The sequence below is a fragment of the Eucyclogobius newberryi genome, unplaced genomic scaffold (genome assembly GCF_026437365.1).
Source record: "Eucyclogobius newberryi isolate DKJ021-1_F unplaced genomic scaffold, fEucNew1.0.hap1 SCAF_4, whole genome shotgun sequence".
In the NCBI taxonomy this organism is placed as follows: Eukaryota; Metazoa; Chordata; class Actinopteri; order Gobiiformes; family Gobiidae; genus Eucyclogobius; species Eucyclogobius newberryi.
Genome location: NW_027316056.1, coordinates 1,748,939 through 1,775,569, shown reverse-complemented (window position 1 = coordinate 1,775,569; position 26,631 = coordinate 1,748,939). Strand labels below are relative to the sequence as shown.

At 49.1% G+C, this 26,631-nt stretch overlaps 1 protein-coding gene across 1 annotated transcript in view; it reads right to left on the bottom strand.

Moving 5' to 3' along the window:
• The window catches only part of LOC140377306 (piezo-type mechanosensitive ion channel component 2-like), a 196,398-nt gene that overhangs the window by 61,784 nt on the left and 107,983 nt on the right, over positions 1-26,631 (bottom strand). The window contains exons 35-46 of the mRNA XM_072462675.1: positions 22,933-24,388; positions 22,606-22,741; positions 22,320-22,490; positions 22,145-22,246; positions 15,000-15,156; positions 14,349-14,531; positions 13,299-13,455; positions 12,934-13,033; positions 5,465-5,612; positions 3,694-3,781; positions 2,296-2,422; positions 540-698 (exon numbers count right to left, since the gene is read on the bottom strand). Coding sequence (XP_072318776.1) covers positions 540-698; positions 2,296-2,422; positions 3,694-3,781; positions 5,465-5,612; positions 12,934-13,033; positions 13,299-13,455; positions 14,349-14,531; positions 15,000-15,156; positions 22,145-22,246; positions 22,320-22,490; positions 22,606-22,741; positions 22,933-24,388 — 2,984 coding nt within the window. The remainder of the gene's footprint in view (positions 1-539; positions 699-2,295; positions 2,423-3,693; positions 3,782-5,464; positions 5,613-12,933; positions 13,034-13,298; positions 13,456-14,348; positions 14,532-14,999; positions 15,157-22,144; positions 22,247-22,319; positions 22,491-22,605; positions 22,742-22,932; positions 24,389-26,631) is intronic.

Genomic DNA, 26,631 nt, shown 5'->3' with positions numbered 1-26,631 from the left:
ACTGGTTTATCCACAGTCAGTCACATCGGCAGAAACTAGAAGACATAAGCTTTCTAATGATGCATCACACTCACATGTGGGCTGTAAGATCCTCTTTTAATAAGGAATGCCATTTGGGTCCAACCATTGTGCACAGGGCGAAATAGACGGCAAATAAGGGCAAATAAGCACAGGTAGGGGCTTAAAATCTATTAATCTCCAAGTTCCTTCATCCGATTCTGGACTAAACTAAATCAAATCAAATCAATTTATTTTTGTAAGGCCCAAAATCACAACAACAGTCGCCTCTGAGGGCCGAATCAACAATGTCTGTGGTGGCGAGGGAGTCAGACAATGTCTGTGGTGACGAGGGACGATGTCCCAAGGTCCTCTGTCCTTAGACTCTCTAGCACTACACCAGGACTAAACGTGGATTTATCTAATTTCCATCTTGCTGAGAGTTACTCTAGATAGATAGGTTTAAAAAAAACAACAAAAAACAGCAAGGTACCATAGCACTAAGCTAGGACTAAACCCGGTCTGAATTAGGACCTGCTTACCCCTGGAAGAGGAAGAGGTTGAGATAGTTGTGACTCTTGGTGAGGAAGTTGCCCAGGACTCGAGTGGGGTATCCGGAGCGGATCTGGTAGGCCGACAGACCAAAGTACACACACTTCACAAAGTACCACAGCTGTGCCACTAGGTTCTGGTTAAAACGCCTGAAACACAGAGGAGGGTTAGTCAGGACTAAAGCAAGACTGAAACAGTGCTAAATCAACCCTAAAACAGGCCTAAAATGGAACTAAACCAGGGCTCAATCAGGCGTAAAGTAGGTGTGCTGGTACGGCCCCTGGCTTGCATATTTAAAATGTGTTTCTCTGTGTGAGTTCTAGTTTCAGATTTGAGAACTGATCTTTGGTCAAGATTTTGGTGGCTACTGCTTCCTGGCCCTCTGATTGGTCCATAGTCCAGAGTTTCCACCTGTTGCGGCTTCCACTATTTAAAAAGTCTTGTAGCATAGCCACAGAAGGTGCAGAAAAATGTTTAGAATGTACAGCTTTTCTGTTTATTCTGCCCAGTTTCACTTTTATGGATAAGAGGTGGGTCTAAGGCTAGGTGGACCCGAGCGTTTATGTGGGTTACTACAGGTGGGGGGAGGAGACATTTTTGGCGGAATTTGGTACCGCTCGGGCCGCGTCGTGAAAGTCGAGCGGCAGCTGCCTAAAACCCACAGTGAGACACAAGTCAGTGGAACCAGACTGTAAGGACCACCGGGGAAGACCCAGGACACGCTGGAGGGACTATGTCTCTTGGCTGGCCAACCCGGAGGAATTGGGAGAAGTGTCTGCGGAGAGGGAAGTCTGGGAGTCCCTGCTTAGACTGCTGCCCCCGCGACCCAGCTTCGGATAAGCGGAAGAAGATGGATGGATGGAGCTACAATAGCAATGTTTAGACTTGAATGTTTTATTCGATAATTTCAATCTGTGTCTCATTTAGTTGTTCGGTTGTAATAGGTGCGTTCACACTTGCACACATACATTAAAACTGGGAATAAACTAGGACTAAAGGTTGAATAGAGGATTTTTCACCAATTTGAGAAATCAGCGACTGTCCTCTTTTTAAAAGGGTGGGGGTGAGTCTCCTGTTCTTTCCGAGAAAGAATCCTTCCGCTGCTACATGTGTGTATGTTTATTAGCGCGACCATCGCATCTCTTGTCTCTGCAGAGTTCCGTTTCTTCTGACCGAGCTCAACACACAGTCACACAGTCTTTCTTTGTTGTCCCTCAGCCATTTTTGTACTCCGCGGTCCAAAGGGTGAAGCTAAACTGAAGGAACTCACTGCTAGCTTTGCTAAACACACACCGGCATATCAACCACGCATGCGCAGCCAGGGAAACGTGCTGATACCCTGGGAACGAGCCAGAACGAGCCTGCAGGTGTGCTAGCACTAGCACGCAGGGAATGATTTATACGTGGGAGAACTACTCCCACGTAATGAGACTCAGATTGGTTGTAAAAAATCCTCTATTCAACATTTAACCTGGACAAGACCTTGATTAACTCTAGAACTGGACCAAACCAAGTCTACATCAAAATGAAACTGGACTGGGGCCATCTGTCAGGAGCAGTGGTCACCGCAGTGCGCTCAGAAACCTATCTCCGCATATTGTGCTGGACTTGGTTCGGACCTTGGTGGAGTTTACCTCTGATGCATGTCTTGGGTTGATGGAAGAAACCAGAGGAAACTAATCCAGACAGAATTAAATATGCAAACTCCACATAGACCTGGTGGAACCGGGCGTGACTGCGCAGTACCTCTCTGTGACGGTGGGGAGGATGAAGAACATCCAGAAGTGGATGCCCAATACCAGGATGACCTGGAACACCAGCTTCCCCAGGACCGTCTTCCTGAGGTAGAGCGCCCGGTCGATCACCATTGTCCCTGCACGCACACACTGATTTATACGCATTTTATTGATTTATATTCATTTTCTGGAGATTGATCCTAACCTCAACCAAAAATACTACTTGCTTTACCTCAACCCTCACCTTACCCTAAATTAGCCCTCACGTATCTGAACTTACAAGTCACTCCCATTCACAGACCCCCATGAAATGAATACAAATACAGTGCATTGTGCCACAAGACCTTTGTAGAGTCAGTAGTGGTCATATTTTCAAAGTTAGTCTAAAATTATCAATGTACTATAAACAAATTTCAGTTTCTACAATAATACATACGGCTAATATGTTTTAAAATATATGATCGTGGTTATTATTTTCCCCCAGTTTGCCCAGGTTGGTGACGTTCCTGATTGGAAGGTGTGACATATGCTGCGTTCATGTGGTCTTCGGATGCTCAGGATTCTGATATGAGAAGTTGAGGTTCTGGCTTCATGTGCTTTTACTTTACTTGAAAGTCTGGATTTTGAGTTCCACAGTCAGTAAAACATCAGTCAAAGCTGTTGTTTTGGTCTTCCCAAAAGCATCATTAAATGATCGTTTTTGAAAACATCTACCATTTTTACTTTAGCAAACTAACATTACATATGTAATACATTTAACCGTTGTGTCAATCTCTGACAGTAAACCTTTTTTGGTTAGGTTCAAAGAGCTCAAATGATAAACATAACTTGACAAATCAGCAGATTTCTGTCCATCTCCACACAGCCATTGTGAAGTTTTTCAACCTGGAAATACATTTTCTTATGTTCCCGAGGACCATACAAATGCAGAAATTGGCAGAGGTAATTCCACAACTGTTACCTATTAACCATAGTACAAAATAGTTATGATTCGTCAAATTGTAATTCATGATACTGCCTTTATTTTGTTGAGAAGCTATAGTGAAGTATGAGCCTGGAAGACTTCCTGTGCAGCCTCACCTTTACTGCCCTGCTCTGCTCTATGACGGCTCAGTCCACTTGTGTTAAACTCAGCCCTCTACTTCTCCATTCAGCAGCCCTCCTCCACCTGTGCACCACCTGTGCACCACCTGTGCACCACCTGTGCACCACCTGTGCACCACAGCTCCATATTTGCAGTCTAATTTCAGGGTTTTATTCATACCAGCCTCATATGAAGTCACTGAAAATGGTCTATAATCTCTCAACAGTTACATGCCCAAAATGTTTCTTTCACAAACAGAAATTACAAAAAAAAAACTGAACTAAACAGAGGGTGTTGTTCCCACAGTCATGAGAGGAGATGTACCAAACTGAATGAGCACCATCACCAGGAAAGCCTCAGGAACCTGGTCTTCAGACAGAGACGAGGTGATGTCCGCAGCCGCCGAGTGCTTCTGTAAGAGCGCAGAGAAACAGTGAGAACACACTCAGTCAAGTTCAAACTATCGGGAGCGACAGGAGTTCAGTCAGTGGAGTGCTTGTTCTCTGAACTTAAGTTTCGAATCCCCCTCTCAACATAAACATCCTTGGTACAGGGGTCAGATTTACTGGCTCACAGGTTTGGCAGTGCAATCGCAGTTCCCTCAGGGAATACTGCCCACACTGGTTCCTTGATGAGTAAAGTGTTGCCTTGAAGATAGAAAAGCAGAGTATAAATGTGACAAAGTCTTGTTCATCGTCTATGTGATCGACCAAGGGAAAAACCGCCACAAGTCGGCCCGGACCAAACAGAGATAAAGCCAAATTAAGATATTTTTTTTCAAATGTGTGATTTTTGTTTTCTTGCAGAATGTGCTAGTTGAAGTTATGAACGAGCCCCTGTGTGCTTCAGATAACACTATTGGTTGTCTTAAACGTATACATTAAGCTGTTAAAAATGTGGAGTTTTTGGGTCTTTTTCCAGCGCTCCTGGGGGCGTCACCTTTTTCTAGCCAGCGCATGTTGATCTTTTTCCACCAATCAGCTGCGAACCACATGGCTACAGCTACTGTTCTCCTCGGAGACATTATTCACTTGTCCAGACTGTCTTCAGAGCTTACATTCCCTGGACTGCATTGCAATGGAACTGAGGTACTTTTACTCTAAAGTATTGCTTTAACGCTGTGTTTTAAGGTGGTTTCTTTAGCCTCGTGCCTCGGCACCGGAGCAGACACAGTCTCTCCACAACCGCATGTAGCAGACACGGAGCAATGCTAAGCTAACACACTGCTTCAGTGCACTCTACATTATAAATACGGGCTTGAATTTAATGTGACCACTTTCTGAATAATTAACATCACGTAGTCTCTTGAAACTAGCTGTTTTGGGACAGTATAATGTCTGTATCTTCGTATTTTTTACTGTTTTTACTGTTTTGTTTCCTCTTTCAGAATTGGCGCTCACAGATGGATTTGATCATAAACTATGCAGACGTCCAGTGCATTACAGCTTCGACTTTGCACAGCAGGTACTATTTATTACACATCATTTACTTCACTTCACTTTATTAAATGTACAATAAAGTGCAAATGCAGAATAGAAATTATAGATTGCTATATATATTAGTATTATTTTGTCTTACGCTAGCTGTTTTTATTTTATTTTATCTTTATTTTCCCCTCCATTCCTTATTGAGAAATGAGAGGTTCTGTCTATAGGAGATTTTGTTTATAAGAGTTCTTCTGTTAAGAGTATTTTTTTAAAATTTCCTATGTTATCTGTCCTTTTCCTCTGTATCTTCCTGCGTTGCAACAATGAAATTTCTCCATGTGTGGACAATAAAGGAATATCTTATCTTATCAAATGTCACATGTCTTAATCTAATTCCTTCCCTCTCTCCCTCTGTCTTCTACAGATACACTTTCCCTCAAACCCTCTGCAGCCGGTCAGCACGCAGAGGCGCGCTGACCCAGCGCGGAGGCGCGCTGACCCAGCGCGGAGGCGCGCTGGGTCAGCGTGCGTCTCTCTGTCGCTCTGTGCTGACAGAGGTTTATCCACGGTCAGTCACATATGTTTACCATATATCTGCACAGAACAAACACACACAAGCAGCAGGCGCACTCCAGGGTCCATGGGCTGAAATGATGCTTACTGCTCACCCCAAAGGCCCAGAAACCAAAGACGATGATGATGAAGTCCACAGTGTCAGCCAGGAACATTAGCACGTATACATCAGTGACCGCGCTGTACTCGGGCTGCACCAGAGCCCAGAAGAAGTCCTGCACCGGGGCACAGGCGGCCCGCACCCTGCAAGGACAACGCACACATGGCACATATGAGAAAGGAATGACTGTGGGGAAGCAGGCTACGGGAACATGAACATTTCAACCACATTTATTGAAATTCACTGTGGTAAAGCATCAAATAACCCACATGTACCAGGTGACACTGATGTTCTCCTCGGTTATCAAAATACACAAATGCATTGAAAACAAACTAAACTCCAAATACTCCAAAAAGTGTCCACATGGCCTGTCCCATGAGCTCAGGTTTGTTTGGGACAGTGCATGTTCATGAACATACATGACACACATGCTGTGAACACGCTGCATTAGCCGTGGGCGCTCATTCACACATCAGCATTCTATTGTGTATTGTAGAGGGTTCTTACTCGTACAAGTACTGTAGTGTTATTCATGTCCTCCCACTTATGAAAGAGGGCGACATTCAAGGTTGATGTCGATTAAAGACAGATTCGGCATTTAACAACTCTATAATCAAATATATAAATTAATTAATTCATTAAAGATTAATTTGCTCGTTGATCTGAAGGCTTGTTAGAACGTAACCGTGACATTGACCCCTTTTCTGAAAATGAATGAACAATTTACCAAATATGGATTGTGAAGATTTACTGACCAAATAATTAAACAGATATATGAATGTGGAATATGCAAATGAGTCGATAACAGATGGAGACGCTAGACATGATTGTTCTAGATCTATCTAATAGTGTGTTAGAGTTCATTCTAAGATGATATTATCAGCCAAACTGTGAAGTGCATTTATACAACGGAACCAGCTCCACCTGCTTCAGCCCCGACCTGCTTCAGCCCCACCAGCTTCAGCCCCACCTGCTTCAGCCCCACCAGCTTCAGCCCCACCAGCTTCAGCCCCACCTGCTTCAGCCCCACCTGCTTCAGCCCCACCTGCTTCAGCCCCCACCTGCTTCAGTCCCACCTGCTTCAGCCCCCACCTGCTTCAGTCCCACCTGCTTCAGTCCCACCTGCTTCAGCCCCACCTGCTTCAGCCCCCACCTGCTTCAGTCCCACCTGCTTCAGTCCCACCTGCTTCAGCCCCATCTGCTTCAGCCCCACCTGCTTCAGCCCCATCTGCTTCAGCCCCACCTGCTTCAGTCCCACCTGCTTCAGCCCCACCTGCTTCAGCCCCCACCTGCTTCAGTCCCACCTGCTTCAGTCCCACCTGCTTCAGCCCCATCTGCTTCAGCCCCACCTGCTTCAGCCCCACCTGCTTCAGCCCCCACCTGCTTCAGTCCCACCTGCTTCAGCCCCATCTGCTTCAGCCCCACCTGCTTCAGCCCCACCTGCTTCAGACCCACTTGCTTCAGCCGCACCTGCTTCAGCCCCAACTGCTTCAGTCCCACCTGCTTCAGTCCCACCTGCTTCAGCCCCACCTGCTTCAGTCCCACCTGCTTCAATCCCACCTGCTTCAATCCCACCTGCTTCATCCCCACCTGCTTCAGCCCCACCTGCTTCAGCCTCAAGTACTTTAGTTCCACCTGCTTCAGCCTCACCAGCTTCAGCCCCACCTGCTTCAGCCCCACCTGCTTCAGCTCCTCCTGCTTCAGCCCCACCTGCTTCAACCCCACTTGCTTAAATCCCACCTGCTTCAGACTTACCTGCTTCAGCCCCACCTGCTTCAATCCCACCAGCTTCAGCCCGACCTGCTTCAGCCTCACCTGCTTCAGCCCCACCTGCTTCAGTCCCACCAGTTTCAGCCCACCTTCTTCAGCCTCACCTGCTTCATCCCCACATGATTCAGCCCCACCTGCTTCCGCCTCAAGTACTTTAGTTCAACCAGCTTCAGCCTCACCTTCTTCAGCCTCACCTGCTTCAGCCCCACCTGCTTCAATCCTACCTGCTTCAGACTTACCTGCTTAAGCCCCACCTGCTTCAGACTTACCTGCTTAAGCCCCACCTGCTTAAGCCCCACCTGCTTCAGCCCCCACCTGCTTCAGCCCCACCTGCTTCAGTCCCACCTGCTTCAGCCCCACCTGCTTCAGACCCACTTGCTTCAGCCGCACCTGCTTCAGCCCCAACTGCTTCAGTCCCACCTGCTTCAGTCCCACCTGCTTCAGCCCCACCTGCTTCAGTCCCACCTGCTTCAGCCCCCACCTGCTTCAGCTCCACCTTCTGCAGCCCCACCTGCTTCAGACCCACCTGCTTCAATCCCACCTGCTTCAGCCGCACCTGCTTCAGTCCCACCTGCTTCAGCCCCACCTGCTTCAGCCCCACCTGCTTCAGTCCCACCTGCTTCAGCCCCACCTGCTTCAGCCCCCACCTGCTTCAGTCCCACCTGCTTCAGCCCCACCTGCTTCAGTCCCACCTGCTTCAGTCCCACCTGCTTCAGTACCACCTGCTTCAGTCCCAACTGCTTCAGCCCCCACCTGCTTCAGTCCCACCTGCTTCAGCCCCACCTGCTTCAGTCCCACCTGCTTCAGCCCCACCTGCTTCAGCCCCACCTGCTTCAGTCCCACCTGCTTCAGTCCCACCAGCTTCAGCCCCACCTTCTTCAGTCCCACCTGCTTCAGCCCCACCTGCTTCAGCCCCACCTGCTTCAGCCCCCACCTGCTTCAGCCCCACCTGCTTCAGCCCCACCTGCTTCAGTCCCACCTGCTTCAGCCCCACCTGCTTCAGCCCCACCTGCTTCAGCCCCACCTGCTTCAGCCCCCACCTGCTTCAGTCCCACCTGCTTCAGCCCCACCTGCTTCAGTCCCACCTGTTTCAGTCCCACCTGCTTCAGACCCACCTGCTTCAGTCCCACCTGCTTCAGCCCCACCTGCTTCAGTCCCACCTGCTTCAGCCCCCACCTGCTTCAGTCCCACCTGCTTCAGTCCCACCTGCTTCAGCCCCACCTGCTTCAGCCCCCACCTGCTTCAGTACCACCTGCTTCAGTCCCACCTACTTCAGCCCCACCTGCTTTAGTCCCACCTGCTTCAGTCCCACCTGCTTCAGCCCCACCTGCTTCAGCCCCCACCTGCTTCAGTCCCACCTGCTTCAGCCCCACCTGCTTCAGCCCCACCTGCTTCAGTCCCACCTGCTTCAGTCCCACCTGCTTCAGCCCCCACCTGCTTCAGCCCCACCTTCTTCAGTCCCACTTGCTTCAGCCCCCACCTGCTTCAGCCCCACCTGCTTCAGTCCCACCTGCTTCAGTCCCACCTGCTTCAATCCCCCCTGCTTCATCCCCACCTGCTTCAGTCCCACCTGCTTCAGCCCCCACCTGCTTCAGCCCCACCTGCTTCAGTCCCACCTGCTTCAGCCCCACCTGCTTCAGACCCACTTGCTTCAGCCGCACCTGCTTCAGCCCCAACTGCTTCAGTCCCACCTGCTTCAGTCCCACCTGCTTCAGCCCCCACCTGCTTCAGTCCCACCTGCTTCAATCCCACATGCTTCAATCCCACCTGCTTCATCCCCACCTGCTTCAGCCCCACCTGCTTCAGCCTCAAGTACTTTAGTTCCACCTGCTTCAGCCTCACCAGCTTCAGCCCCACCTGCTTCAGCCCCACCTGCTTCAGCTCCTCCTGCTTCAGCCCCACCTGCTTCAACCCCACTTGCTTAAATCCCACCTGCTTCAGACTTACCTGCTTCAGCCCCACCTACTTCAATCCCACCAGCTTCAGCCCGACCTGCTTCAGCCTCACCTGCTTCAGCCCCACCTGCTTCAGTCCCACCAGTTTCAGCCCACCTTCTTCAGCCTCACCTGCTTCATCCCCATATGCTTCAGCCCCACCTGCTTCCGCCTCAAGTACTTTAGTTCAACCAGCTTCAGCCTCACCTTCTTCAGCCTCACCTGCTTCAGCCCCACCTGCTTCAATCCTACCTGCTTCAGACTTACCTGCTTAAGCCCCACCTGCTTCAGACTTACCTGCTTCAGCCCCACCTGCTTCAATCCTACTTGCTTCAGCCGCACCTTCTTCAGTCCCACCAGCTTCAGCCCGACCTGCTTCAGCCTCACCTGCTTCAGCCCCACCTGCTTCAGTCCCACCAGTATAAGCCCCACCTTCTTCAGCCTCACCTGCTTCATCCCCACATGCTTCAGCCCCACCTGCTTCAGCCGCACCTGCTTCCGTCCCACCAGCTTGAGTCCCACCAGTTTCAGCCTCACCTGCTTCATCCCCACCTGCTTCAGCCCCAAGTACTTTAGTTCCAACAGCTTTATCCCCACCTGCTTCAGCTCCACCTTCTGCAGCCCCACCTGCTTCAGACCCACCTGCTTCAATCCCACCTGCTTCAGCCGCACCTGCTTCAGTCCCACCTGCTTCAGTCCCACCTGCTTCAGACCCACCTGCTTCAGCCCCCACCTGCTTCAGTCCCACCTGCTTCAGTCCCACCTGCTTCAGCCCCACCTGCTTCAGCCCCACCTGCTTCAGCCCCCTACTGCTTCAGTCCCACCTGCTTCAGCCCCACCTGCTTCAGTCCCACCTGCTTCAGTTCCACTTGCTTCAGTCCCACCTGCTTCAGTCCCAACTGCTTCAGCCCCCACCTGCTTCAGCCCCACCTGCTTCAGTCCCATCTGCTTCAGCCCCACCTGCTTCAGCCCCACCTGCTTCAGTCCCACCTGCTTCAGTCCCACCTGCTTCAGCCCCCACCTGCTTCAGCCCCACCTTCTTCAGTCCCACCTGCTTCAGCCCCCACCTGCTTCAGCCCCACCTGCTTCAGCCCCACCTGCTTCAGCCCCACCTGCTTCAGCCCCCACCTGCTTCAGTCCCACCTGCTTCAGTCCCACCTGCTTCAGTCCCACCTGCTTCAGACCCACCTGCTTCAGCCCCGACCTGCTTCAGTCCCACCTGCTTCAGCCCCACCTGCTTCAGCCCCACCTGCTTCAGTCCCACCTGCTTCAGCCCCACCTGCTTCAGTCCCACCTGCTTCAGCCCCCACCTGCTTCAGTCCCACCTGCTTCAGTCCCACCTGCTTCAGCCCCACCTGCTTCAGCCCCCACCTGCTTCAGTACCATCTGCTTCAGTCCCACCTGCTTCAGCCCCACCTGCTTCAGTCCCACCTGCTTCAGTCCCACCTGCTTCAGCCCCACCTGCTTCAGCCCCCACCTGCTTCAGTCCCACCTGCTTCAGCCCCACCTGCTTCAGCCCCACCTGCTTCATTCCCACCTGCTTCAGTCCCACCTGCTTCAGCCCCCACCTGCTTCAGCCCCACCTTCTTCAGTCCCACTTGCTTCAGCCCCCACCTGCTTCAGCCCCACCTGCTTCAGTCCCACCTGCTTCAGTCCCACCTGCTTCAATCCCCCCTGATTCATCCCCACCTGCTTCAGTCCCACCTGCTTCAGCCCCCACCTGCTTCAGCCCCACCTGCTTCAGTCCCACTTGCTTCAGCCGCACCTGCTTCAGCCCCAACTGCTTCAGTCCCACCTGCTTCAGTCCCACCTGCTTCAGCCCCACCTACTTCAGTCCCACCTGCTTCAGCCCCCACCTGCTTCAGTCCCACCTGCTTCAATCCCACCTGCTTCAATCCCACCTGCTTCATCCCCACCTGCTTCAGCCCCACCTGCTTCAGCCTCAAGTACTTTAGTTCCACCTGCTTCAGCCTCACCAGCTTCAGCCCCACCTGCTTCAGCCCCACCTGCTTCAGCTCCTCCTGCTTCAGCCCCACCTGCTTCAACCCCACTTGCTTAAATCCCACCTGCTTCAGACTTACCTGCTTCAGCCCCACCTGCTTCAATCCCACCAGCTTCAGCCCGACCTGCTTCAGCCTCACCTGCTTCAGCCCCACCTGCTTCAGTCCCACCAGTTTCAGCCCACCTTCTTCAGCCTCACCTGCTTCATCCCCACATGCTTCAGCCCCACCTGCTTCCGCCTCAAGTACTTTAGTTCAACCAGCTTCAGCCTCACCTTCTTCAGCCTCACCTGCTTCAGCCCCACCTGCTTCAATCCTACCTGCTTCAGACTTACCTGCTTAAGCCCCACCTGCTTCAGACTTACCTGCTTCAGCCCCACCTGCTTCAATCCTACTTGCTTCAGCCGCACCTTCTTCAGTCCCACCAGCTTCAGCCCGACCTGCTTCAGCCTCACCTGCTTCAGCCCCACCTGCTTCAGTCCCACCAGTTTAAGCCCCACCTTCTTCAGCCTCACCTGCTTCATCCCCACATGCTTCAGCCCCACCTGCTTCAGCCGCACCTGCTTCCGTCCCACCAGCTTGAGTCCCACCAGTTTCATCCCCACCTGCTTCAGCCCCAAGTACTTTAGTTCCAACAGCTTTATCCCCACCTGCTTCAGCTCCACCTTCTGCAGCCCCACCTGCTTCAGACCCACCTGCTTCAATCCCACCTGCTTCAGCCGCACCTGCTTCAGTCCCACCAGCTTCAGTCCCACCAGTTCCAGCCCCACCTGCTTCAGCCTCACCTGCTTCATCCCCACCTGCTTCAGCCCCAAGTACTTTAGTTCCAACAGCTTTATCCCCACCTGCTTCAGCCCCACCCGCTTCAGTCCCACCAGCTTCAGTCCCACCTGCTTCATCTCCACCTGCTTCAGCCTCACCTGCTTCATCCCCACCTGCTTCAGCCCCAAGTACTTTAGTTCCAACAGCTTTATCCCCACCTGCTTCAGCTCCACCTGCTTCAGCTCCTCCTGCTTCAATCCCACCTGCTTCAGACTTACCTGCCTCAATCCCACTTGCTTCAGCTTCACCTGCTTCTGCCCCACCTGTTTCAGCCCCACCTTCTTCAGTCCCACCTGCTTCAGTCCCACCTGCTTCAGATTTACCTGCTTCAGATTTACATGCTTCGGCCCCACCTCCTTTAGCTCCACCTGCTTCAGCCCCATCTGCTTCAGCTCCACCTGCTTCAGCCCCATCTGCTTCAGCCCCACCTGCTTCAGCTCCACCTGCTTCATCTCCTCCTGCTTCAGCCCCACCTGCTTCAGCTCCACCTGCTTCAGCCCCACCTGCTTCAGCCCCACCTGCTTCAGACGTACCAGCTTCAGACGTACTTGCTTCAGCCCCACCTGCTTCAGATGTACCAGCTTCAGACTCACCTGCTTCAATCCCACCTGCATCAGCCCCACCTGCTTCAGCTCCACCTGCTTCAGCTCCACCTGCTTCAGCCCCACCTGCTTCAGACGTACCTGCTTCAGCCCCACCTGCTTCAGCCCCACCTGCTTCAGCTCCACCTGCTTCAATCCCACTTGCTTCAGCCCCATCTGCTTCAGCCCCACCTGCTTCAGCTCCACCTGCTTCAGCCCCATCTGCTTCAACCTCACCTGCTTCAGCTCCACCTGCTTCAGCTCCACCTGCTTCAGCCCCACTTGCTTCAGACGTACCTGCTTCAGCCCCACCTGCTTCAGCCCCACCTGCTTCAGACGTACCAGCTTCAGACGTACCTGCTGACAGAGTGGTGCTGGGCTTTCAGGGACATGTCTCTCAGTTTTGTCAGAAACATGTACACTTTTCTTTCTGGCTTGACAATGGAGCCGCCACTTTCTTCAAGAGAGAGAGAATAGAAGAGAACAGAAAATGAATCGTCACTTAGACAAAACAGATGACTATTATATTATTTTCTATAGTCGCACAGTCACCATTTGTCACCACAGGTCTAAGGAAGCACAACATAACTGAATAACAAGTCATGAATCTTTTCTCAAGTTATAATTCTTACCCCCAGTTTGGAAAAACCTTATCCCAACTCTGATGCTGAGAGAAGCAGATCCCAGAGCAAATGGCCCAGGCTGAGAAAGAGGACACTCACCTGCTGGTGACTGTGGGCCGGAGCCTGGTTCTTCCATCATCCCGCCTGCTGGATGTGGAGGTGTAGCTGCTGGCTCTGAACAGGAGGTGCGGGTGGAGCTGAGCTGGCTGCTGTGACTGTCTGGTTCAAGGTCAGTCTGGTCCCATAGCCCATGGCACTATCAAGGTCAACAAAAATAAACAATATTGTATTTATTATATATTTTTCACCACTTGGTTTACATTTTGATTGGTTTGTCTATTTTGCACACCATAAGGTTCTTGTAATAAAATGTATTCCCTGAAGAAGGCCTAGCAGGATATTTGTTGGCATAAATTGTAACAGTGGTTTCCAGTGGTTTTCAGTGTGGTAATTCAAGCCATGTAGTATTATCACAACTGTTAATACTAGGTACTAATGCTGCCGGTCAGTCTACGTTCCTGACCTCACTTATGGTCATGAGCTTTGGGTAGTGACCGAAAGGACAAGATCGCGGATACAAGCGGTCGAAATGAGTTTCCTCCGCCGTGTGGCTGGGCGCTCCCTTAGAGATAAGGCGAGGAGCTCGGCCACATGGGGGGAGCTCGGAGTAGAGCCGCTGCTTCTCCACGTCGAGAGGAGCCAGCTGGGGTGGCTCGGGCATCTGTTCCGGAGCCTCCTGGGCGCCTCCCTCGGGAGGTGTTTCAGGCATGTCCCACCGGGAAGACTCAGGACACGCTGGAGAGACTATGTCTCTCGGCTGGCCTGGGAACGCCTCGGGATCCCGCCGGAGGAGTTGGAGGAAGTGTCTGGGGAGAAGGAAGTCTGGGAGTCCCTGCTCAGACTGCTGCCCTCGCGACCCGGCCCCGGATAAAGCGGCAGAAAATGGATGGATGGATGGACTAATGCCGCAACCAACATACAGTCGGACAGCAAGGTTCAGGTCTTTAGAAGGACTACACTGCTGACAGTGCAGAGACTGACAGGGCCAACATGGGATTGGCACTGAGCAAAGTTTTGTGGAAAATGATTTTGTGTGTGTGTTTTTGTAGTAAGCTCACCTGTCAGGTTATTAAGTGGTGTGCTCAGTACCTTTAGTATGGCTCTGTGGTAGAACAAAGACAGCAGCTGCAACAGGTCGTAGATGACATAGCCCTCCTTCTTCTCTACTCCCAGGATGTTGGGAGGATGAAAGGGCTTGGAGCGGTCCACTTCCAGCTTCTGATTGAATGGAAAGAATCCAAACTGGAAGAAGTACTTGATGACGATGGTAACCTATAAAGAACATACTGTGTTCAACACAATCACAATGGCTTTTATTAAACCCCAATGGTTAATTATTTTTCATGACAGACATGCAGCCGACCAAAAAAAAATATATATAAAAAAAATAAAAAAAATAAAAGGTCAACTAAACCCTTGGTAAAAACAGAATACAATTACATTCTAACTAAGTGACCCTGCGTACATTTCTGGGGGTGGTAAGTTGCCTGCATACATAAAACCATACTTAAGAATATTCCTCATGGAGATGGACACATTTCATGCCATGCTGTTAAATATATTTCCATGGAAACAAGCAGGAAGAGCGTCCTCTAACACATGTAAGCTCGCAGTAAACATCAAAACACACACAAAAAAACATGCTATTATTTAAGTCTATTTTGGTTTAAAATTTACACTGCAAGGCTTTGACTTGAGCTACAGAAAATTATGAAGCACATGTGCGGAGGGAGAGGGCACCTCAGTGTAGATGATGGCTGTCATCCAGAAGGTCTTACTGGGCCTAGGCACAGAGAGCGATGCCCAGAGGAAGACAAGCACAGGAAGCACCAGTGTCAGGCAGGAGGCCGACACCATGTGGTTCACCACCATGACCAGGAAGCACACAGCCTCAGACCTGTGCAGGAAGAAGAGCATCAGAGCGCCCTCAGAGCACCATCACAGCCCAGTCACAACACCAACACAGATACTTCAGAGCACCATCACAACAACATCAGAGAACCTTCAGAGCGCTGTCACAATACCATCAGAGCACCATAACAACACCATCAGAGCGCTGTCACAATACCATCAGAGCACCATCACAACACCATCAGCGCACTGTCAAAACACCATCAAACCACCATAACAACACCATCAGAGCATTGTCACAGCCCAGTCACAACACCATCACAGATACTTCAGAGCACCATCACAACACCATCAGAGCGCTGTCACAATACCATCAGAGCACCATCACAACACCATCAGCGCACTGTCAAAACACCATCAAACCACCATAACAACACCATCAGAGCATTGTCACAGCCCAGTCACAACACCATCACAGATACTTCAGAGCACCATCACAACAACTTCAGAGCGCCATCAAAACACCATCAGCGCACCATACCAACACCATAACAACACCATCACAACACCACCAGAGCCCCATTAGAGGCCATTAGATATTTATTTGTAGAGCTCAATTCTTACACAAGGCAATTCAAAATGTTTCACACAACAGGAAAAAAATAATTAAAATACAGAAATCACAGAACAGTTTAGGACGTGGAAGTTCTAATGACAGCTGAGCTGGAGGGTTTGTTGATCTGTTTACTGTGGCAAACAGTTGTTACTGCAGCTTCCAATTATTTCAGAAAAATTCCCTTGTTCTACATAAAATTAAGTTGTACATGAACAACTCCTCTGTAACTCTCTTTTGAACCTGGAGCTTTGTCTTGCTCCATTTCTGCTGCTCCGAGGCTGCATGCGGCTCTTTAGCGCCCCTCTAGTGGCTCCCTGGAGCTTTTTCAAAAATGTATGGAAATGAGGTCGGATTCGGGACTCGTAACTATTTTGACAAGTCATGATTTAGTTAAAAACATAAAATCAAGATTATAAGAAGAAATAAAAATATAGCCGCAAGCGGCAATGATCGGCCCTAGCCACGCCGCCGCCACGCCGCAAGAGGAGGGGGCACTAACGCGCCCCAATTGTCCTTTTATTACGCCTACTGCTGAATCTGTGACGCTGTCATATCTTCTCTCCTTTGTTTTACCATCAAAAGGCAATTTTATGTTGAATTCTTGGCAAAATGTGCGGCAAGACACCGTGACTCTTTAAATAAAAATGTGGATAACTTTTGATGGTCCGCCCCTGAAGATGAGTCTCACCAAATTTCACGTTGATAGAGCTAACGCCCTGGGAGGAGTTGGTGAAAGTATAAAGTGTAAACATGTTCTGGCGATTTCCCCATTGGAATAACATGGGAGGTTTCGGTCATCGCTACGGCAACGCCATAACAATTATGACATGGGTCTTTGACTTTTTTGATGGGGCTAAAATTGAGTTTTGTGTCAAATTTCAGATAATTTCTCAAAACTAAATATTTAACCTCCATATAAAATCTGTAGGGGGCGCTGTGGCGCCAAATTAATTAATTTCACTTCAAGTAGGTTTAGGGCAAAGAGTTTAACAACTGATTCTAATTTGACGCAATTCGGACTTTGTCTGCGCAAACGGCAGAAATGTTAAATTTGGGAGATTTCTGAAATTCTAGCTTGATACCTAGATACCTGTCACCTGTCTAAAGTTTGCGGCTTCGCCGCTCAGAGACCGTGAGAGGGTCAATGTAATTTGAATAACTTTTGATGTCCCACTCCTCAGTACCATTTTCACCAAATTTCAGCTTTTTAGGGCCAACGCCCTGGGAGGAGTTCGTTAAAGTACGACATTTGGAAAAACTCCCGAGTCATGCTTAGCCATTTTTGAACCAATATGGCCGACATTTGGTTGGGTGGACGGCGTTGCCGTAATAATATTTTTTACTTCTCTTGTCACCATCTACCTCTGCGCCAAATTTCATGATTCTACGATCAGATTTTTTTTGGGTCATTTCCTATCTCTCGATACATTTTTGGTACATTTGGGGGCGCTGACGCGCCAATTTTTTTTATTTTAGAAAAGGGAAATAGCCAGAATGTAGAGAGGCACGATTTTTAGAGGTCTGCAAATTTTTGTGACTTTTCGTCAATGTTCACTGGGTGAAAAATAGGGGGGTTGGTCCCGAGAAGAAGAAGAAGAAGAAGACATTACATGCTTATATGCACGGAACATGCAAGAGATGGGGAACGTATTCGTGAGCTACTTAGCGCAAACGAGCACTTTATATGGTATTATACATTGTCATCCCAATGTAAAGTGCTCGTTTAGTGCGCACTTTTGCGCGGGCTTCGCCCGTTTACAACGGTAATGTTCCATTTTCCTACTACTAATTAGTATGCATGGGGCGTGCGTGAGTGAAGGCGTGCGTTAGTGAGTCTTTGGAAGTGGGCACTACGATTTCTTCTCACTGGATGACACTGGAATTAGGGCTGTGTTCAAAATATCGATACGACGATATATCGTCACGGACTCCGTATCGATACGCGTACTCAGTATTATTTTATTTATTTTTTTTAAATTAAAAAAATATTTATTTATTTTCATTTTTGTGGCACGTAGGCTTTAAACGAGGTGGAATAGTACTTTTAATATGCTGTTTGTGCTACGCTCCTCTGGGCCGAGGTGAGAAGGAGCTGTGGACCTGATCAGAAGCTCCTCTGGTTGAGGTGAGAAGGAGCTGTGGACCTGATCAGAAGCTCCTCGGGGCCGAGGAGAGAAGGAGCTGTGGACCTGATCAGAAGCTCCTCTGGTCGAGGAGAGAAGGAGCTGTGGACCTGATCAGAAGCTCCTCTTGAGGTGAGAAGGAGCTGTGGACCTGATCAGAAGCTCCTCTGGGTCGAGGTGAGAAGGAGCTGTGGACCTGATCAGAAGCTTCTCTGGGCCGAGGTGAGAAGGAGCTGTGGACCTGATCAGAAGCTCCTCTCGGCCGAGGTGAGAAGGAGCTGTGGACCTGATCAGAAGCTCCTCTGGGTCGAGGTGAGAAGGAGCTGTGGACCTGATCAGAAGCTCCTCTGGTTGAGGTGAGAAGGAGCTGTGGATCTGATCAGAAGCTCCTCTGGGCCGAGGAGAGAAGGAGCTGTGGACCTGATCAGAAGCTCCTCTGGTCGAGGAGAGAAGGAGCTGTGGACCTGATCAGAAGCTCCTCTTGAGGTGAGAAGGAGCTGTGGACCTGATCAGAAGCTTCTCTGGGCCGAGGTGAGAAGGAGCTGTGGACCTGATCAGAAGCTCCTCTGGGTCGAGGTGAGAAGGAGCTGTGGACCTGATCAGAAGCTCCTCTGGGTCGAGGTGAGAAGGAGCTGTGGACCTGATCAGAAACTGATCCGTGCAGAAGATGCTGCTGCAGCATGTTCAGACCAGGCCATGCACTACTTTACTAGAATGTGTTCCATATATTTCTATTTGAATCAGTTGGTTGGATTTATGAAGTTATTGGAGCAGAATGGATTTATAAATAAGTGTTTTGTGGATAAACATGAAATTTCATACATTTTCTTATCCAGAGTAAAAACATGACCCATTTGGTACATTTTTAAGACCCTTTTTTCAAAAATGTATCGGGATATGTATCGTAATGAGGGAATTGTATCGGAATATACAAGTATCGGGATACGTATCGTATTGCGAGGATCTTGGCAATACCCAGCCCTAACTGGAATTGTATTGTGGAGTCTTTTTTAAGATTCTAAAGCGAATATCCGTGCTTGTAGCTCATGAATTTCTTGTTGATATTTCCGACAGAGTTCACAAGAGTTTGTTTCCCTGTCGCTGGCTCGTCAGATGTGTTCTTAAATTTGGAAACATTTTCTTAAAATTCTTGGTTTACTTAAGTCATAATTAAAAATGAATGGAAGACTAACACTGATTTAAAATCTAAATATATAAGGAAGCAGCTGGAGCAAGCAAGGAAAGTGTTTGGAAGCAAGAAGCAGCCTCTCCACCCTCATCACACCATCAGAGACCCATCACAGCACCATCAGAGCACTGTCACAGCATTATCAGAGCACCATCATCATAGCACTATAACAGCCCCAACAGAGCACCATCAAAACACCATCAGACCACAATCAAAATACCGTCAGAGAACCTTCATCACAGCACCATCAAAGCACAACCACAACACTGTCAGAGCACCACCATCACAGCACCATCGCAGTACTATCACAGCATCATTATGGCACCAGCACAGCATGGTCCGTCAGAGCACCATCACAACACTATCAGAACACCATCATCACAGCAGCAACAGAGCACCATCAGAGCAGTCAAAGCACCATCATCGCAGCACTATCACAGCCCCAACAGAGCACCATCACAACACCATCAGACCACAATCAAAACACCGTCAGAGAACCATCATCACAGCACCATCAGAGACCCATCACAGCACCATCAGCGCACTGTCACAGCATTATCAGAGCACCATCATCACAGCACCATCACAGCACTACCAGAGTAGTCACAGAACCACCACAGCACCATTAGGGTACGATCACAGCACCTTCACAGTACCCAAAACAAGTCAGAGCTTAAGCCTGACAAAACAAATAAATAAAATAAAATAGATAAATAAAACGATTTTCCAGACAAAGAGCGGTTCAGAAGCCCCTTACGACGAGCACAAAATCAAGGCCAGTTACGTCGCCCTGATTGGCGTTACCAGGGCCCCAACCTCCAGCCAGGCCTGGGGTGGATGCTTGACGGCGAGTGCCTGGTGGCTGGGTCTTTCCCAACGGGGCCCGCCGGGCACAGCCCGAACGAGCAAAGTGGGGCCGTCCTCCCGTGGACCCACCACCCGCAGGAGGATCCAGGCGGGTGCAGTGTGATCCGGGCGGCAGTCGACGGCAGTGGCCTCGACGACCAGATCTCCGGACGCAGAGACTAACTCTGGGGACATGGAATGTCACCTCGCTGGGGGGGAAAGAGCCTGAGCTTGTGCGGGAGGTTGAGCGGTATCGACTAGATATAGTCGGCCTCACCTCCACGCACAGTTAGGACTCTGGAACCATCTCCTCGAGAGGGGCTGGACGCTCCACTTCTCTGGTGTTGCCCGCGGGGAGAGGCGGTGGGCTGGTGTGGGCTTGCTTAGCCGCCATGTGTTGGAGTTCACCCTGGTGGACGAGAGGGTCGCGTCCCTTCGCCTTCAGGTGGGGGACAGGTCTCTCACTGTTGTGTCGGCCTACGGACCTAACTGTAGTGCAGAGTACCCGGCCTTCTTGGAGTCCTTGGGAGGAGTACTGGACAGTACACCGACCGGGGACTCCGTTGTTCTCAGAATCAGAATAATGTTTATTGCCATTTGTCAATTAACAGTGTTCACAAACATAGGAACTTGTCCTGGTGATTCGGTGCAACACAAACATTAAACAATGAATACAAAAACAATGGACAATGAATAGCTACCAGATATTAAAAATAGGTAAGTAAAGTTAAAAATAGACATGATATGAAAATAAATAAAATATGTAGTGCAATAAAAAGTGAACAGTGCAGTGAGTGCAAAGTGCTTAGGACATGTTCATGAGTCCAACGGCAGAGGGAAAGAAACTGTTCCTATAACGGGAGGTTCTGGTCCGAATGGACCGTAGCCTCCTGCCTGAGAGGAGTGGCTCAAATAGTCTGTGTCCAGAGTGAAAAGGGTTGGCTGTGATCCAACTTGCACATCCCAGAGTAGTCTCTGTAGTCTCTGTTTGTCCCTGGCTGTGGCTCCAGTGTACCACACGGTGATGGAGGAGGTGAGGATGGACTCGATGATGGCCGTGTAGAACTGCACCATCATCTCCGCTGGCAGCTTTGCTTTCTTCAGATTCCGCAGGAAGTACATCCTCTGCTGGGCCTTCCCGGTGAGGGAGTTGATGGTGAGCCCCCACTTGAAGTCCGGGGTGATGGTGGTGCCGAGAAAGCGGAGGGAGTCTACAGTGGAGATGGGGAAGTCCGAGATGGTGTTTCAGGCATGTCCCCCCGGGAAGAGGCCCCATGGAAGACCCAGGACACGCTGGAGGGACTCTGTCTCTCGGCTGGCCTGGGAACGACTCGGGATCCCCCCGGAGGAGTTGGGTGAAGTGTCTGGGCAGGAGGAAGGCTGGGAAGACACCCGCAGAAGCAAACTTTTCCCTCCGACAAATAAGACTTCTGTACCTGTTTTTTTTTTTTTTTTTTTACGTGATTTAAACTGCAACATGCAAACTCAAGCAAACAACCCTTTTGCTACTTTTCAAGTCCAAAACAAAACTTGGATCCAGGACTGTCTCTTCAGACCAGCCTCATTGGTGAATCAGTGCAACAGCTCTTTTTATCGCCTCAGGTCAATGAACCTGATCCAGTGCTTCTTCAGCCTGACACTGTCTAGTTTGTACCCTGCCCAGCGTGTGGACCAAAATGCCGCAGTCTCTACCAGCGTGACCCCTAAGTGAACCCTGGGGGTGACACAGACACACAGGCTCTCGGACTCACTCAGGCCCATCTCCTAGGATCACAGCTCCTGCTTCTGGTCGAATGAAAAACGCATGTATTTCACAATCTGGCTGATAAGATCATTTTAGAATCAACATTAGCTCTCTAACACACAACGAGCTAGATCAAGTACAATCCTATCTAGAGTCTCCATCTGTTATTGACTAGTTTGCATATGCCATGTTCATATTTATCCATCTATTTGTTCAGTAAATATTTATAAACCACATTTGATAAAGTGTCATTTCCAGAAAAGGATGTCAATGTCATGGTTACGTTCTCACAAACCTTCAAATTAACAAGCACACTTTTTTTCTATATAATTTTGTATATTTGATTATAGAATTGTTAAATGCCTAATACAGGATGGTGCCCCACATAACTCTAATAAACTCTAATAACTATAACATGAAATCTTGATCCAATTCTTTCCTCTCATAAGTTGGAGGACATGAATAACATTACAGTACTTGTACTAGTAAGAATCTCCTACACAGTACAAGATGTACCTTGCTGCCAGGATGTTGTAGAGAGTGTAGCCGAGCTGCAGCAGCTGAGGCTGCCTAATGAAGAAGTGATCTGAAGCCTCCAGTTCTTCATCATAGAACGTCCTGGAGGTACAAGGTCCTATTACAGCACATCGATCTGAATAAGTGTGAACATGTTTCTCATTGGTTTACAGACCTGTTTTGGAGCAGCTCACTGGCCGTCAGCTCCTGGGTGCGACAGAGTGATAGAGGGGACTCCACAGGCTCTGCTTGGAGATGCTCCAGTGCGTTGAGGCCCCTCTGGAGGAGCTCAGGGTCCTGGTCCAGACCCAGAGCCAGGCTGTATGATGGAGGCAGATAAATCCAGCTGAGGAGGGGACATAAAACAATGAATTTCTGATATAAAGATATCATGGCACTAAAGCCAGAACGAACCAGAAGTGGTCTAAATCACCACCACCTTATTCCCAAAGACATCAGACCTGTGTGGGAGCTCGTCCTCTCCCCCTGATGAAGATGAAGACCTAACCCTCCTCATCTTCAGCAGCCTGGGCCGGCGCCGGGCGCCTTCTCTGCTTTCCGCTGAGCTCATCACACCGAACAATTCACTGCTGATGTCTGTGTAGATACAAGTAGATAACTGTGTTTAAATGCAGGACATGAAAGCCAGCAGTGGGGCCAAAAGCCACAAAGGCCAACACCAGGAGCACGCAAACAAGCTCCAGGGAAGGCCAATGTGTACTCTATGGTTTATTTTATAAACCATAGAGTAAACAATTTAGCAAAAATATAAAATGGTAATTCCATACCAGGATCATCTTTATGGCTGTGTTTGGTCTGAACCCTTTCCTGTGCGATGTCGTCCAGGCTTTGCCCATCATGGTCCAGCTCGGTGTGGTCTGGCCTGTCCTGCTCAGTTTCACACTGGTCTGTTACAATTTGCTCCAGTTCATTGTGGTCTGGTTCAGTATGGTCTGGTCCTGTGGGATATGGTCCAGTATGGTCTGGTTCAGTATGGTCTGGTCCTGTGGGATATGGTTCAGTGTGGTCTGGTTCAGTATGGTCCAGTTCAGTGTTGCCCGGTTCAGTGTAGTTTGGTCTGGCGTCATATGGTTCAGTATGGTACGTTTCAGTGTGGTCTGGTTCAGTGTGGCCCGGTTCAGTGTGGTCTGGTTCAGTGTGGTCTGGTTCAGTGTGGCCCGGTTCAGTGTGGTCTGGTTCAGTGTGGCCCGGTTTAGTGTGGTCTGGTTCAGTGTGGCCCGGTTCAGTGTGGTCTGGTTCAGTGTGGCCCGGTTCAGTGTGGCCCGGTTCAGTGTGGTCTGGTTCAGTGTGGCCCGGTTCAGTGTGGTCTGGTTCAGTGTGGCCCGGTTCAGTGTGGTCTGGTTCAGTGTGGCCCGGTTCAGTGTGGTCTGGTTCAGTGTGGCCCGGTTCAGTGTGGCCCGGTTCAGTGTGGTCTGGTTCAGTGTGGCCCGGTTCAGTGTGGTCTGGTTCAGTGTGGCCCGGTTCAGTGTGGCCTGGTTCAGTGTGGTCTGGTTCAGTGTGGCCCGGTTCAGTGTGGCCCGGTTCAGTGTGGCCCGGTTCAGTGTGGCCCGGTTCAGTGTGGCCTGGTCTGGCGTCATATGTTTCAGAATGGTCCAGTTCAGTGTGTTCTGGTTCAATGTGGCTTGGTTCAGTGTGGTCTGGTCCGGTGTGATATGGTTCATTGTGTTCTGGATCAATTCGGTCCGGTTCAGTGTGGTCTGGTCCGGTGTGATATGGTTCAGTATGGTCCGGTTCATTGTGGGCTGGTTCAGTGCGTTCTATTTCAATGTGTTCTGGACTGGCTGGGTGTGGCTGTTGTAGGTCAGAATGGTCTAGTTGAATGTGTTCCTCTTCAGTGTGTTTTGGTTCAGAGTGGCTGGGTTCAGTGTGGTCCGATTCAGTGTAGTCTGTTTCGGTGAGGTTCCTTTCAGTGTGGTCCGGTTCAGTATGGTCCATTTGATTGTGGTCTGCTTCGATATGCTCAGTTTTAGTATGGCTTGCTTCAGTGTGGTCTTTTCCAGTGGGTTTCTTTACACAGTGTTCTAGTTTGGTGTCTGGTTCAATCTGGTCTGGTCCAATGTGATCTTGGTCGTTGTGCTGAATCTCAGTGTGGTGTGGTTCTGGGTCATTGTGGTGCGGCTCAAGTTCAGTGTAGGCTCTATGGTCCAGTTCAGACTCTTTGGAGCGCCTCTTCAGCTGTTGCTGGTAGTACAGATGAATGCCCTCTCGAGATGGAGCTGCGCCCTGAAAAATAAAAATGTTCAGCTTGAATTAATGGGGAGGAGACTCACCATTTAACCTTAAAACCAAATTATGCAAAATCTCCCCAATGTAATTCCTCTAATATCTTCTTATTGAGTCCTAATTCCATCCCTGAGGTGGGGAATTCCACACTGATATGAAGAAATGAAAATGTTAACATGTGACGCCATGAAGAGAGGTACAAGTGCGTCTGTGAAGGACAATAACAATACAAAACATAGCAACAACTGGCAATGAGCAGCCCTCGCTTGTGTGAGAAATCAGTACTTAAAAACCATCTCCATCTGCGCCAAATTTCATGATTCCGATTTGTTTTTGGCCATTTCCTATCTCGCAATGCATTTTTTTGTACATTCAGAGGTGCTGCTGCGCCGGATTTTTGAGAGGAATGTTTAGCGACCTGCAGTTGACTTCTGGATGTTGCCATGGTCACAGGAATGCGGGCTAAGGTGGTACCATGTACAAACCCCACGTGGGGATTTATGGTCACTGCAGGAGCAGAGACACTTTGGAACGTTGGAAAGAACGTTTTCCATCGAATGACTGCTTTTGGAATAAAATGAACTCAGAGAGTCATTTTCTCTCCCAAGACAAAAGCTAAAATGCTAAAAAGACTATGCGGTTTTAGTAAACAATCATCTGGTTACAGACTTTGTCCACAAGATGAATTTACTGTACATAATGTTATTGTGTTCTGCATGTTCATTTAACTGTTTGATAACTTGTCTTGTGAATAATGTAACTTTGTAACTATGTGGCCTAATGTTAATTCTGAACAATGGCTGCATCATTTCCGATCTTTTTCTCTGATCATGCTCTGCCTCAGCGTGCGTGCTGATTGGTTGAACAATGGAATCAAAAACCCAACCCCCGCAGGGGTTTGAGAGAGAGAAGAGAAACTTATTTCAATCAGAAGTTCCATCAGAGGAGGTCCATGAGTAAGGAGCTCGGGAGATGAGGGCTCATCTCTGGCCTAGCGATGCTAAGCTAAGCTACGGAACAAAGACAGAGACACGCCTGCGGAAGCTAACTTCTATCTCCCATAAATAAGAATTCTGTGCCCGTTTTTAGACGTGATTGAGACTGCATCATGCAAACTCAAGCTAAGGACCTTTGTGCAACTTTTCAAGTCCTCGACAGCCTCTTCAGACCAGCCTCACCGGTGAATCAGTGCAACGGCCCTTTTTATCTGAGGAACGCTTCAGAGCCAATGTAACAGTCCCTCCTATTTGTTATAAAAGTGTTTGTGCTTGTTTAGCCTTTGTTCTTCCACCGTCTAGTGGTGAAATTAAATGCGGAACCAAATAACGTAAAATTAAGTTTCCACCCGGACCACTTAGACTGCTGCTCGATGCTGCCACGCTACACTGATCTTGAGCACGAGTAAAGAAAATTGCCAAATAAATAGCTGAAAAACAATCAAAAAACAACTAAGAATATAAAAGAAGTCAAATCAAGGCCCAAACCAAGTAATTAGCCCCTCGTGGATGTCAGCTCACGAGGTTTGTGTAACTTTATTGTGCAATTTGATGAATGTATGTAAAGTGTAAATGTGTTTAATTGTATTTATTGTATTTTTCTTTTATGCCCAGTTCTCACGGGTTGTCAAGAGTTGTCAAACTTAAACCCCGTTTTCTATACCTCGTGCCCATGCTCATTCCTTGAGGGTGCTACAGCCAAGGAGAACACAGATCACAGAACCTGATCCAGTGCTTCTTTGGCCTGACACCTTCAGAGCCTGGAGCTCCAGAGCAGCCATGCTCTGCCCAGCGTGTGGACCGAGCTCCAGCGTGACCCCTGAGTGACCCCTGGAGGCGACACGGACACACAGGCTCTTGGACGATACACCTCACAGCTTCTGGTTCCTTTTGTATAAATGCACTTCACAGTTTGGCTGATAATATCATCTTAGAATGAACTCTAACACACTATTAGATAGATCTAGAACAATCATGTCTAGCGTCTCCATCTGTTATCGACTCATTTGCATATTCCACATTCATATATCTGTTTAATTATTTGGTCAGTAAATCTTCACAATCCATATTTGGTAAATTGTTCATTCATTTTCAGAAAAGGGGTCAATGTCACGGTTACGTTCTAACAAGCCTTCAGATCAACGAGCAAATTAATCTTTAATGAATTAATTAATTTAGATATTTGTTTATAGAGTTGTTAAATTCCTAATCTATGGCTGGTGCCCCAAATTACTCTTCAAATATGAT